We start from the raw sequence: 13,490 nt of genomic DNA, 5'->3' as shown, positions 1-13,490 counted from the left end.
ACTTTGAGAAAAGCCCTATATAATTCGGATGTATAATTGTTATAATAATTAAAACACTGTGTTTTCTTTACCCAGGTGTGTATTTGAAGCTGTGGGTGCTGAAAGGTCCCAGTCCTGAAAAATGACTCAGTCGGTGCAAGTTACCCCAAAGCTGCCTGGTAAGAAACTAAGGCACACGTTTTTTAAATGTTGGTTAATATTAAAACACGAATACCATTATTTCCAAGTCAGTAGGCATGGATGTACTGTAAACAATTCAAGATTTAAAAAAAAAAACATTTCAGTGATTAATTAGACTGGCAATAAATTTATCACATTTGTTAGACCTCAAGGATCCACCCAATGCCTGAAAATCACGAAATGTAAACTAAACTTTTGTATGCTCCACAGGCCATTTTTAAGCATTATAGATAGTAGCCATATTGTCCGGACACATGTCCTCTTCTTTCAGATCTGGGCTCCCCATTCATCTACTCCAGTCAGGAGGAGGCTGACCAGTCAGGCTCCTACTCCGTCCAGACCCCGTATGGTTTCCAGCTGGATCTGGACTTCCTCAAATATGTAGAAGAGATAGAAAACGGGCACAATCTCCGTCGGGCACCCGTTGGCCCTCGCCGCTCTGGCAGAGGGGTCAAACCCTCCCATAGGAGTGTGGGGGGGCGTACCAGTGGCTGGACATCCACAGAGTCTCTGGCGTCCCCGGCCAGTGAGGATGGCAGAGCTCCTCCGCCGCCCCCACCACGCAACCGCCTTGGGTCAGCACCCTGTGAGGGGCTCCGTCTTTCCCCTGTGACCTTCCTCGGTGTTCCTCCCCTGTCTGCCGGAGCCAAAGTGCCGCCTCCTCCACCGCAGCGCAACCCCAGAGTGGAGCGGACTCTTCTTGAAACCAGCCGGCGGCTGCAACAGGAACAAACTCACCAGCACCAGAATGGTGGGCGCTTCCAGCTCGCAGATCCTCCAAAAAAGCTCTTACCCACTCCATCCACTCAACCGCTGCAGAGTAGCTGGACTAAACCCAGTCCTCAGACCTCTGGGCGCAGCACTCCAGCTGTTGGAGCCACAATGACTCCGATTCCACCCAGCCAGCTGCAGACAGTTAGAGAGCAGATGGCTACAGCCTTGAAACAGCTGAAGGAGATGGAAGAGAGGGTAAAGGGTGTTCCTGCGCTTGAGAAAGAGGTGGCCAAGCTTCGTGCAGAGAAGGACATGCTCCTGTTAGCCCTGCAGGAGGAGAAAGAAGCCAAGGAGGTGGCCCAGCAGAAGCAACAGTCCACAGAGTCATTTACCCAAACCACAGAGATTCTTCAAACTGACCAGAGTATCCAGAGTCGATTGACTACACCAATCTCAACTGGACAAAAAAGCCTCGGAAAATCTGGTGAGCTGAAAAGGCTGACTGAAAAATTTGAGGGGAAGGATGGGAAAGCTACAGATCCTTCATCAAAAGTTTTAGTTAAAACTCCAGAAAAAGTGTCTGTTGTTGAGAAGAAATCAGTGGCTGTTGGGGGTGACGCACCAATGGACTCTGTTGTTTTCTACTACAGCCAGGGTGTGAAAGATGCTTCTGAGGGCACAGAGGTAAATGTTTTTGATAAAGGCACAGGAACAGAGGCCCCTCTGGTTCACGAGGAGGGAGTACAGGTCAGTGTGGAGACAGAAGAGGCTGGAGTTTGGGTTATAGAGTCACTACTTGGGCTGACCAGCGAAGCACAGCGGGAGATTGATACCTTACAGGACACCATTAAATTCCAGCAGGAGTCCATTGTGGCTCTAGAGGACAGATTGAGTGTGGCCGACAAAGACATGGGGATCCTTAAAGTCCAGATGGAGGAGAAAACCTCTAAAGTCACATCTGAGAAGGGGGTTCTTGCCAAACCAGAAATGAGTAATGCCCAGGTAGAGACATTGACTTGCGCATTAAAACACGCCGCAGTTTCGTGCCGTCCTGAAGTGAACGATGCATGTGTAGGTGAGAACTTAACAGCCGATAAGATCGACCAACTCACCCAGACTGACACTGTAGTGAGAACAGCAGAGCCAGCACCTGTTGCAGTGGTCAGCACTGGGTGCCAATGGGAGAACTTGTTGGAGGAAAAGATGGAGGAGCAAAAAGTTACTGTTCTTAAGAAGAGACAGATGACCATCGCTGAATACAAGGTCTCGCCAGAAGAAGAGGTTGTCAGTATGGCTGAGCAGAAAGAGGAAGACCAAGGAGACAAGACTGCAGCCAGCAGCTCCAAGACAGGTGAGAACTTACAGGTATTTAGCTTCATTGTAGGGTTCAACTTAATTTGGGGCAGGACATCAAATGTTATTTACAAAACGCATCAAATTTTGAATTCTTTGTCTTTCAAACATTGATGCAAAAATATAACTCATCAATAGTAAGTGCATTCTGGGGATCATGGTAGAGAGAGTTAATTATTTATTATTGATAACAAAATGAGTATAATGAAGAGACAGTACTAAAGTCCATAATTTCTTAATAATATCAAATAAATTCCCTGAAACGTCCAACTAGGTGTAACTACAGACTATGTAATCTGGTACAAATTTAAAGGGAAATAGGAGTGTGCCTGAAAGAACTGTCTCATTTAAAACCAAGTGATTATATAAGTCATTGTTTTAGGTGGACACTTGTACGCTGAGATGCGTGTTGACCTGTTGTGCACTGACTAAAATACTCACTAGGTGACACTATTAATTAATTAATTCTGTGTACCTATTGAAAATTGTCTCTTTTTTTCCCTCCAATATAAAGTTTAAATTACATTGTTCCTTCCATGAAATGAATTATTCAGAAATTGCATAAAATAAAGCTTTGCCCAAACTGATATGAAATATATTTACTGAAAAATGAACAATTATAAAGAAAAAAAAAAGGTTAAATGATTTTATAATTAGTACTAGTAGAAGGACAAAAATTAAGGTAAACTAAAGAGATGGCTCAATCCTCCAACAGTAGATTGATAACATAATTTTGTTTACATCATGTGCTAGTTATGTGTTTGTCTTTGTTTGATCCATCGTCTTCCTTTATGGTAACAGGTATGCTGAAATCAATCATGAAGAGGAAGGACGGGAGTAACTCAGGCGAGAAGAAGAAGAGCCTGCAGTTTGTTGGCATTCTGAATGGAGGGTGAGTAACATAAAACCTTGTTTTATTTTTTTTACCACACTAAACGTGCCAGAGCGGCAGGTGGTCTGAACGTAGTAAATAACACTTGATCGAGGTCACAAGTTGATGTGTAAGACACAAAAGCCTTTTTACTCACCAACTGCAGTGTTGTTTTCCCAAAAAAGCGCCATCAAAGTGCCTTAATTGTGAACTGCATAAGTTGCTCTGTATTCCAGCATATACTATTTGTATCTCCCAGGTATGAATCTACATCCAGTGAGGATGAGGAGGAGGAGGAAGAAGAGGAGGAGGAAGATGGGAGTTCTTCTGGAGAAAGTGGAGAAGGCGAGTGCTTGGACAGCACAGAGGAGGACGAGGCGGCTCTGGAGGAGGAAACATCAGAGGAGGAAAGAAACATCAACCTGGACGAGAGTGACACAGATGAGGAAACCCTGAGAGCCACCAGTTATTCATGTGAAGCTGTGAAAGAGAAGTATGTTGGTACACAAAGTACGGAATCATACATTTTCTTAGTTGCTATAGCGATTAATTCAGTCTTAAAGCTCGGGATCCAACAGAAAATGGGTGTCCTGAATAAATTGTAGTGCTGTAAATGTGAACTCAACCAAATCATGTTGTATTACAAAGATCAAGTCTCCTTATTTACATACACATATATATTATAAACACAAGTATAGTAAAATCAAAATACAATTGTAATGCAGAGAAAGAAACTATGTACAGAAAGAAGAAAATTGTTTTGTGTTTCAACTTTAGACATTTGTGTGTTTGTTGCAGATTTGAGCTGAGCTCAAAAATGCGTGAAGCGTGCCTCATTCTAAAGAATCACCTGAACGATGACATCAAAACACTGAAGAGTAAGGAAGTGGTGCGTCCCTGCATGCTTCTTCAAACCATTTTATCACTGAGTTACACATTTAACTTCACCACTTCATTTTTGGAATTATAGTTAGTTTTATAGTTAGTTTAAGTTGATGAAAGCTGTGCGACTGTTTTTTTGTTTTGTTTAGATATATCTTCGGCACTAGCAAACATTAATTATAAACAATATAAGATTAATTTAACAATAACAAGAGTGTAACATGAGAAAAACAATTATAAAATAATAAAACGTCATCATTTGATTTGATTTATTTATTTTTGTAATATATACTGAATATGAAAAAAGTAGCTACTTATCGAATAAGTTAGTAAAACAGTTCAATAATTGCCAAATGCGGTAGAGTAGAAGTGTAACGTAGGATTCAATTAAAATAATTTGTACTTTATTCCAGCACTTGACTAAATATATTCAAGTCATTTAAAGCACTGAGTAAAAGTTATATCACTTTCTACCTACAGATGCTGTGTATGTGTGTAATGTATACTTATAGATAATATATTACTTCCCCCTGTCACCTTCAGCTCTCCAGCACCCACACCGTCCAGCTCGAGTGGTTCCGTATCTCCAGCGCCAAGATGGCTCAATCTCCACGGGTCTCAGACTATCTGATGGCGTTCTCTGAGGTATCGACAGCGCTGTTGGAGCACGTAGTCAACATGACCGACGGCAACGGCAACACAGCTCTCCACTACAGCGTCTCCCACTCCAACTTCGGCGTGGTGGGGCTGCTGCTAGACACAGGTCAGGGACCTTCTGCGAATAATCCACACTACACGTTAAAATTTCTTATTCAGTTATTACCAATAATGATCTTTTTTATTTTTACTAGATTCATAAACGGTCACATTTTTCTGCTCAAGACTTTAAATATTGTTAATGTAATGTTTATTGTCAGATGAAAAAAAAGGGAACTATTCTTTCTTGCAGCGTGTTAGGTGTGAAAGAAAAACTATACTATAGTCGGGTGATGTTGGAGAAGCTAACATTTATATAAGCCCTATAAAACCATGTGTAACAGATTGTAACATATTATATCTTCAAGAATAGAGCATACTGCATTTGTTTTAGCTAGGTGTACCTACCTAGTTAATTGGCAACTGAGTGTAAATGTGTACATTTATTTGTAAGTAGCCATGTGTTCTGTATATCTGTGCACTCACGTATATATTTAAATACACTTTAATAAAAGCATGTGCTCGTTGCAGGTGTGTGCTCTGTGGATAAGCAGAACAAGGCTGGGTACACGGCCATCATGCTAGCTGCTCTCTCTACTGTGAAAGAGGAGGAGGACATGGCTGTGGTCAAGAGGCTCTTCAGTCAGGGCCATGTCAACGCCAAGGCCAGCCAGGCAAGTCATCATCAGTTCATCACAGTTCAGGGGGAACACAACACACACAACTGTAAACTGTGAAGTGCTGCTTGTAGACACTTTCTGTTACTCCTTCAATGTTCCCACGGTCATTGTTACTAGAGTCATTCCTCTCATATGCGTGGTCTGAATATGTGTGTTCACTTGTAAAAGCTGAAAGACTTGTGACACAATGTTTTTAAAGATACAGTTCTGCATTTAAAAAGCTATCACCTGAGCAATGTGAATGACCAACATGCATGCAAAAACGAGAACACAGAAACTTACTGTGAGTCTCTAGTCAGCTCCAACAGCCTGAAGCATTTTATCACTTAAGAGTCAATCCTGGCTCAGCTGGCTTGGTTAGAGTTGATCTTATTTAAACTGTTAATGTGAAAACATTCAATATGAAACCAAACAAAGGAATACGTCTGCATATTTCAGCCAAATATGAACCAGTAAGTGATGTGAATACGTCACTTATTTGTTCTGTTACTAGCAATACATTGGATAGCGTTGAGTTTTTAATGAATTCCTATGTTGAATCTAAACTTTGGTTTTCCCCCGCTGATTTATAGTGTGTGACATTCAAATACAAAAGCACATTTGCAACAACACAAAACCACAGTCAATAAAGTTCAATTTGACTTAATCTCTTTTTAGGTAAGGCAAAACAAAAAACAGGTTTTCAATGAATATCTACTTGTTTCCTGGTTGCTAGTTTGAGTAAAGGTGAAAAAACATGTTCTCTGGGGATAAAAGCTGTCTTTGTTCCCGGTTTACTTCAACGGGGGAAGTGTTAAAAGAGCATGTCCTGCGTTGTAATGAAGGTCTTTATTCAGAACCAGATGAGTAATTGGTTACAGGTTAGATTGCGTTAGAGAAATGTGTAGCCCAACGTGACACATTCCTGAGAATCTGTTGACTTTAAAGTGGTTTTATCTCTTTGCTTGATCTAATCAGGTTGGTGGTGTTTGTGTTTGAAAACGGCGCCTGACAGGCTCTCACACTGCCAAGTCATAGGACTCTGGATTTATAGGCAGTGATGCTATAAATTCAATTACTGGCACTTGTTATTGTTGCTGTGGGAAACAAAACACAAGGCTTAGGCCAAGGTTGCCCTTACTTTTTTCATTTGCATAGAATCACCATAATGGATTTGGAAAGGGGAATCCCTTTGATCTAAGTGTTTTCCCTTCGCTACTATTCCTTTATGGGTTGCAAGAAGGTTTTAAGTGACAATTTTCCCAAGGAAATCTAAAAGGGACTACCATGTTCTTAAAAGTGGAATAAATGAACAAAAGACAATGGATGAGTTCATGGTGATTGATACCAAGACGCATTTTTTTTTAACTAGTGCTGATCCCTTTTAGTCGATAAGTTGATCAATCGTTTTTTTGGTCTTTAGTTGATCTGTCATTGTCTTATGTTTTTTTTATGCTGAATGACTGATATCAAAGAAACTTATGAGCACATCTCTGGTAAACACAAACAATCTGCTTTGGTGTGATTGTTTTGTGGTGAAACTCAGTTTCAACTAGTCAACGCTTGTTTTGGAATTCATTTAGCTTTAAAATTAAGAATGGTTGTGCTGAAAAGCAGAAAAAGCATCTGTGTTTAGGAAACTTTATGCGTTTGTAAGTTATTACATGAAAGTCAACAATTTCCTGATTCACACTGTTTCAGATAGTGAACCAGTAGGATAGGTATCAGTAAGTCAGTGTTGGTAGGGCTTGTTTTTAGTTTGTTTTTGCAATATTTCTCACATTTAATTTTGTCAGTACTTAATAAATAATCTGTGCAATAAGACAAGCTCCTCAAAATGGTATTCACTTATAAGGAAATTACATTCTTTACCTTTGCAGGCGGGCCAGACAGCGTTGATGCTAGCTGTTAGCCATGGTCGGCAGGAGATGGTGCGGGCGCTGCTGGAGTGTGGCGCTGATGTTAACGTGCAGGACGACGAGGGATCCACAGCTCTGATGTGTGCCAGCGAACATGGCCGTGCTGAGATTGTCAAACTGCTCCTGGAACAGCCTGGTTGCGACATATCCATTGTTGATAATGTAAGGCATTTACTTTTAGCTGATGCACTCATTGAGGAAACCTTTCAGTTACTTACCCTGAGCTTACATATGAAGCCAACTGTTGGATCTCTGACTGCTAAAACAATCTGAGCACTTTCTCGTCTGGGATTCAGCTTAATCTGTGCTCAGGAAATGGCTACTCCTGGGAAAAGGTCTCTGCAGTTTCCTTGTTACTTCTTTTTCTGCATCTCTTGTTTTGTTTTTTTTCTTCATTAACGAGATACGCGGAGAGCTAAAGAGACACACATTCAAATGAATTCAGATGCCTTCGACTGAAAGCAGTGCTGTTTCCAGGAAACAGTCACTGGCGGTACTCAAAAAACCCCAAGGGATGAATTAAAAACCCTCAACTCCTGTATTCACAACCGCAGACTTGCAGATTTCAGACACAATGCTACTCAGGCTCTTACACGAGTCTCTGCATACTTCCTCACATGACCCATTCACAAGTCAGCAGCCGTTGTTTACATCCTAAAAAAACCCATAAAAATCCTCAGTGATACTTTTAGACTCTGAAAGATCCAGACATGGCAAGATTTATTATTATGTCAACTAATTGACTTATATTACTCACCAACTGCATCAAACGGTTGTAGATTTAGTGCAGCAGTTTGTCAGTGGGAAAGTTCCCTTTCCTCAAATAGCAGAAATCTTTTGTCACAGAGGATTTTTCTGAATGCTTGAAGAGAGGCCAAGCAGACAGATATTTGAGCATTCACATCTGTGCCATGAATGAGTTGACCATTCAGTGCAGGCAGCTCCTGGATTGTGTTTCAGTGCAGCACAGCTGGACCGAGAGGTGGACTGGGGGAGGGAAAATATTTGGAAAAGCCCCCACCTCCGCTGTACTCTGAAAACACAAAAACAGCATGACAAACCATGACTATGAGAAGTCAAGTATGCATGCTTTTAACTAGAGGTGTAAGGATATACAACATTTGGTTCAGTATTCAATGTATGAAATAATATTTTGTTGAATGGCATAATATTGTCTGAATAAGTCTTTGATGTGTGGAACAAAAATGCCAAAGTGTGAGAGTTCTACTAGAACGGCTTGTTAGATAGACCATGCTGGTTGGGTTAGTTAGGGTGAGTATCCCTTACGGCTTCCAGTATGTTGAAGCTACAGTGGACCAAAATTGGAATGAATGAAAACTTTGTGCCAATGTGAATTGGGTTAATACATTTTTCAAAAAACGGAGACAGTCAAATAGACTAAGCCATTCAAAACGGCTTCAATGAATGCGTCTATTACACATCACCATAATGTTTGTGAAGTGTGTAACTCGGTCCATTTTGTCCCCTAAATGAGTAGAAGCTTAAGTATTCCAGGAACTAATCTCCCAGTAGTCACGCTCCCTACTGATTTATTTTTTGATAACAAAAAACTAAACAGATAACGTATCGGCTGATATTACATAAACACATAACGTGAACAAACAGAGGAGAACAGAAAAAAATCCTCCCTTTCTATTTTCTACTCTGTACTGATAATGTACTAAACCTTAAACAGAGTTACACACCAACCTGTGGATGTTTTTGTACCTTTATACCTCAAATATCAAACACAGCATATTGATCTGGTTGCAGAAAAGTAAGTCAAGTCAATTTTTCAGCTGTAGAATAAGATTCAATTTCTGGTTTTCAAACATTGCATGAAACCTTCTATTACTCCTTACTACTATTTTATTGGGTCAAAATCACAGGATCTCATGAACCTACCATATTTGTTATTCTACATTCCCTTCTGTTACATCAAAGAAATGCTGAGGATGCAGGATGAATGGATGTTGGGATTGTTTCCAGGCCAATTTTGACTTTACTGAGGAGAATGAGTGAGCCCCAACAACCATCACAAGATACAGATACACTCGTGAAAAAGGAATGATCGTGTAATGTGGATCACAGGGTCCGTCTCTTACTGTTAAGTTCTCTATTCTCTCGTGTTTTAAGGGTTGATAAACTCACTTTCACTCTCTCTACTGCATCTGTTTCTCCCTCTCTCTTCCGTCTGTAGGATGGCAGCAATGCTCTGTCCATCGCACTGGAGGCGTCTCACAACGACACAGCTGTGCTGCTCTACGCCCATATGAACTATGCTAAGACCCAGCCTGCGGTGAGTCCTCCTTCCCACCCGCCTCCTCCTCCTCCGTAGAGATGGAGTAGGCTTACTTGTAAAAAGAGACACGTAAAAGGACTATTAAAACAAAGTTACAGCATTATGTAGAGTATGGCCGTTATTACAGCAATATGCAAAGGCCCCTTTAGTTTTAATGTTGAGTCGAGTACATCTTTTTAGCTGGCAGGTTAATTTTTGGTTTCACAAGTTGAAAGGTTAAAAAGCCAACCGTTTGTAATCTGCTGGGAAAATGTAAGCAGGCTGAAGTCTGTTCAGGTCACACTCACAACATAACTGCATGGTGAGCAATGTCGGTTGTTTTTAAAGTGGGTCATGTCAGTTCCTTGGCAGCGCTCCAGGCTTTAGTAAGGGGTGTGGGCAGCACTGACTGAAGGGCAATGCTGACCCCTATAGGTGTTATCAAGCTAATGTTTTTGAATAATTAAATTGTTACTTCAGAACTAAAAATGTTCCAATAAATGAATCTAAACTTACAATGTCATTACAAATGTATCTTTAAATAACATATGAGTAACAGTCAACAATGAAGTAGCCTTTTCGTAAAGATTTAATGCTCCGAGCAGTTCAAACTATTTAAAAAAAATGTAACACCTTGCAGAATAAATAATTATTTTATGTGTTTGATGTCTTTCAGGCGAGTCCAAAAGCCCAGCCAAGGAGCCCCACCAGCTCCCACAAGTCCTGGCCTTCAGACTGAAAGAATCATGGCTGCAAATGTAGACTGACAGACCAGCAAACATAACTGGATCTGAGCTGTGAAAAGCTCCACTGGAATTTACTAAAACATATATGTATTTATATATTGCCACATGTCCTGCATTTTATAAGTATTGTTAATATGAGAATATTATTTTTCCATAAAAGTCGTTAATGGTTATATAATATACTTAACTAATAAGAGCTCATAGCATATCTAAATGAGGTCTCAAGCGCTTGATTTTTTTTTTCTGTTACAGGAGATGAGACCATTGTATTAATTATTTGCACTCCACTAATATTTTGACTGTAAAGAGCAACACACACCGGTAGGATATGATGCACATAGAAAAAAAACCTGCAACCATAGTTGTCCGTGTCAGCCCACACACTGACATCACAAGATATTTCAAATTACATCACTGTCTTTAGTAAACCTTAAAGTAAAACATTGACGGTGCTGAAAATGTATCAAAGGCTCTCTTGTAAGGCATCCTGGCTGCTCTATCTGACTACTGTCTGCATGTCCGGTGTTTGCTTTAGACATCATCACACAGCCGGTGTGTGTGGCCCTCTGCTCTTTCTGTCCTGCCTTGGTTAACTGATCTGTGAACCTCTTCACTTTCATAGTCTGCACTAACTGTCTGTGCATTTTATGTTCATATATAAATATATATATATATATAAATATATATCAAATCATGTCTGAAATAAACATATTTACATAAAAGGTTGATGGAAAGCAGTTGTTTCCGCAAACAAAACAAACATGTTTTAAATGATGAGCTGTTGTTTGCACTAAGTGAAGGTGGCGTTCACAAAGACTATCAGTGAACTGTGAAATCTCTTTCTTCTAAAAGTTCTTATGCACTGGATCATTTAGTTATGGGCTTGCTACATTTTTTTCTACTAGCAGTTGCCATCCAAACTCAGTGTTTAGCAAGCTAACATGACAGTATGCTTGTTGTGAATTATTTGTATCTTACATTCATACCTGGGCTTTTCTGTGGCTATGTTGTGTCAAAAAGCAATACTATATTAGAGTGTGCTATATATTGTACATCCTAATAGAGACGAAACAGATGGAGCAAGTTTTTTTTTTGCTGTGGGTTTGTTATGTTACCAGTAGTGAAATAATTATATATATAACAGGCATGAATATAAACGTAAAGTAACAAAAGTCCATTTAACAACAATGTATATCATATTATTGAAATATAATTACTGATGCATGAATGTGTATATCACACACTAGCTTGTGAATTTATCTCAGATGCTAGATTTTGATACATTTTGTATCAATGATCTGGATCTACAAAGTAGATCAGCTTTGCCAAAGTGTCCTTGGTCTTATTAGTATACAAGCCCCCATGAGGGTGTCTGGTGACAGTCACAAGTAATAAACCAGAAAATGAGTGTCAATCCATTATTTGGTTATTTTGAATTTATCTAGAGGGATCTAATTCTTGTTTCTGCTTCTGTGCAGGTTCTGCTGTAATTTCTATAATGCCTTTAAATATCTTTGGACAGACTATATAGATCATAATATTATACTGTTAATACCGTGTTGCTATCCCTTTAGTATGTATAGGTGTATAAGAAAATTGCAGGCAATTTTGCAATTCAAGAGGTCGGTTGGATGATTTTCTAATATTACCTTTTTTTATTTCTTATTATGCAAATTCATTTTACATATCATTAAGTAAGTAAGGATTTTTATCCATGTCACTTCACTCCTGGTTTAGGCAACTAAAACCACTTGGTTACGGTTAGTTATAGAGGTGTGGTCATTTTTCTATTCTAAGATGTAGATCCAGTATTAGCTGTTCTCTTTCAATTGAATCGTTGACAGGTTAATCATAATCAAATCAAATCGTGGAGTCAGTGAAGATTCACACACCTAGTTAGTTAAAGATCTTGGTCATATCAAAATTGGAAACATCAACACTTCATGTGAAACATGAGACTGAGTGACGTGATGTAGGGAAAACCCATGAAATAGTATTAGGAAGAAAAAAATGTGGAAAAGTTCACAAAGGCACCATGCACGTAAAATCTGTGGAACACTATGCATAACTGATTCTTGTTAGAGTACAACACCAAGCTGTTATAAAACAAAGAGCTAATTGCGTGTACTATCGTCATGCTCCAAATGTCATCATGTGGACAATGTTGACTGACTTACAGTCTTTATTCCATTAAAACTCTGCTTTAAAAAATATGGCGCTGTAAATGTAAAACATAAATCACAGCTTTCCATGGATGGTTTTCTGAAAATGTTGAGTCTGGTACCTTTGTGGAGTGCAGAACTTTTGTCCCCAACCTCTGGCAGTTATTGTTACCATGGAAGCACAGTTGACACGTGGTCAGCTCATGTATGCCTGCAGTTGACCTGGACAGAACCAGAACCAGGTTAAGAGTAACTAATACCGGCAGATAAAGTGAAGAACTGCAGGTATCTTCAAGTTTCAGGAAAATATGTCTTAACTGGAAAATTTTAAAATTGTTTCAACTTAAAATAATGGCCTGACGAATATCTGAACCTTATAAGTATCGTAAAAGCTGCCTCATCCTTATCATATATGGACAGGGGAGGATATGCCTTTTGGGTCACAATAAGAAAATTCCTGGACTCACAACATCATTCCCTCCTCTCTTTGTAAAATAACAAGGTCATTATTGGTCTGATAATTTAAACCTTTGGACCCAACCACGTTGTCTGGTCCTGTAAAAAAAGAAGAATATTTATGTGAAGCAAAGCATGTATTGATGGAAGATCATGTGCATGCATGTGTTTGTATACGTCAAATAGAAATACATGCATGAAATGATTTAACACTGTAACACTCTGCCTCCCTCTTTCACTGCTTTGTCTTGTCTATACAATAGCTTTGCTCATGTATGTGACATTATGTCTGTCTTCATATGTTTGTCTGTCATAAAAAAAATCTACAATAAAATCGTAATGAACAAAACATTTGTGAATGGCCGCACTCATTTTTTATTGAAACCAATATAAATACCTCTTCCCTACTCGCACGTGGTAGACAGCATATATGAGATGGCAAGTCCTTACATATAGGATGCATATGTGAAGAGAAAAACACGTATATCTTTAGAGGAATAGATTAGAAGTCTATCATTCTAATTTAACTCGTACATGGTAACATAGTTTAGCAGTTAATGTTACACAACCG

The 13,490-nt window shown here is 39.4% G+C and overlaps 1 protein-coding gene across 4 annotated transcripts in view; it reads left to right on the top strand.

Moving 5' to 3' along the window:
- The window catches only part of kank3 (KN motif and ankyrin repeat domains 3), a 28,810-nt gene extending 15,550 nt beyond the window's left edge, over positions 1-13,260 (top strand). For all 4 annotated transcript variants that reach the window (XM_054602754.1, XM_054602753.1, XM_054602751.1 and 1 more), the window contains 10 exons: positions 76-158; positions 452-2,245; positions 3,049-3,139; positions 3,378-3,611; positions 3,917-4,007; positions 4,544-4,763; positions 5,228-5,370; positions 7,236-7,436; positions 9,475-9,573; positions 10,232-13,260. In XM_054602754.1, coding sequence (XP_054458729.1) covers positions 122-158; positions 452-2,245; positions 3,049-3,139; positions 3,378-3,611; positions 3,917-4,007; positions 4,544-4,763; positions 5,228-5,370; positions 7,236-7,436; positions 9,475-9,573; positions 10,232-10,294 — 2,973 coding nt within the window. In that variant the 5' untranslated portion in view covers positions 76-121 and the 3' untranslated portion in view covers positions 10,295-13,260. The remainder of the gene's footprint in view (positions 1-75; positions 159-451; positions 2,246-3,048; positions 3,140-3,377; positions 3,612-3,916; positions 4,008-4,543; positions 4,764-5,227; positions 5,371-7,235; positions 7,437-9,474; positions 9,574-10,231) is intronic.
- Positions 13,261-13,490: the final 230 nt, after the last annotated feature.

This window comes from Anoplopoma fimbria, chromosome 8 (genome assembly GCF_027596085.1).
Source record: "Anoplopoma fimbria isolate UVic2021 breed Golden Eagle Sablefish chromosome 8, Afim_UVic_2022, whole genome shotgun sequence".
Lineage (NCBI taxonomy): Eukaryota > Metazoa > Chordata > Actinopteri > Perciformes > Anoplopomatidae > Anoplopoma > Anoplopoma fimbria.
This window is presented reverse-complemented; position numbering and strand designations above follow the sequence as displayed.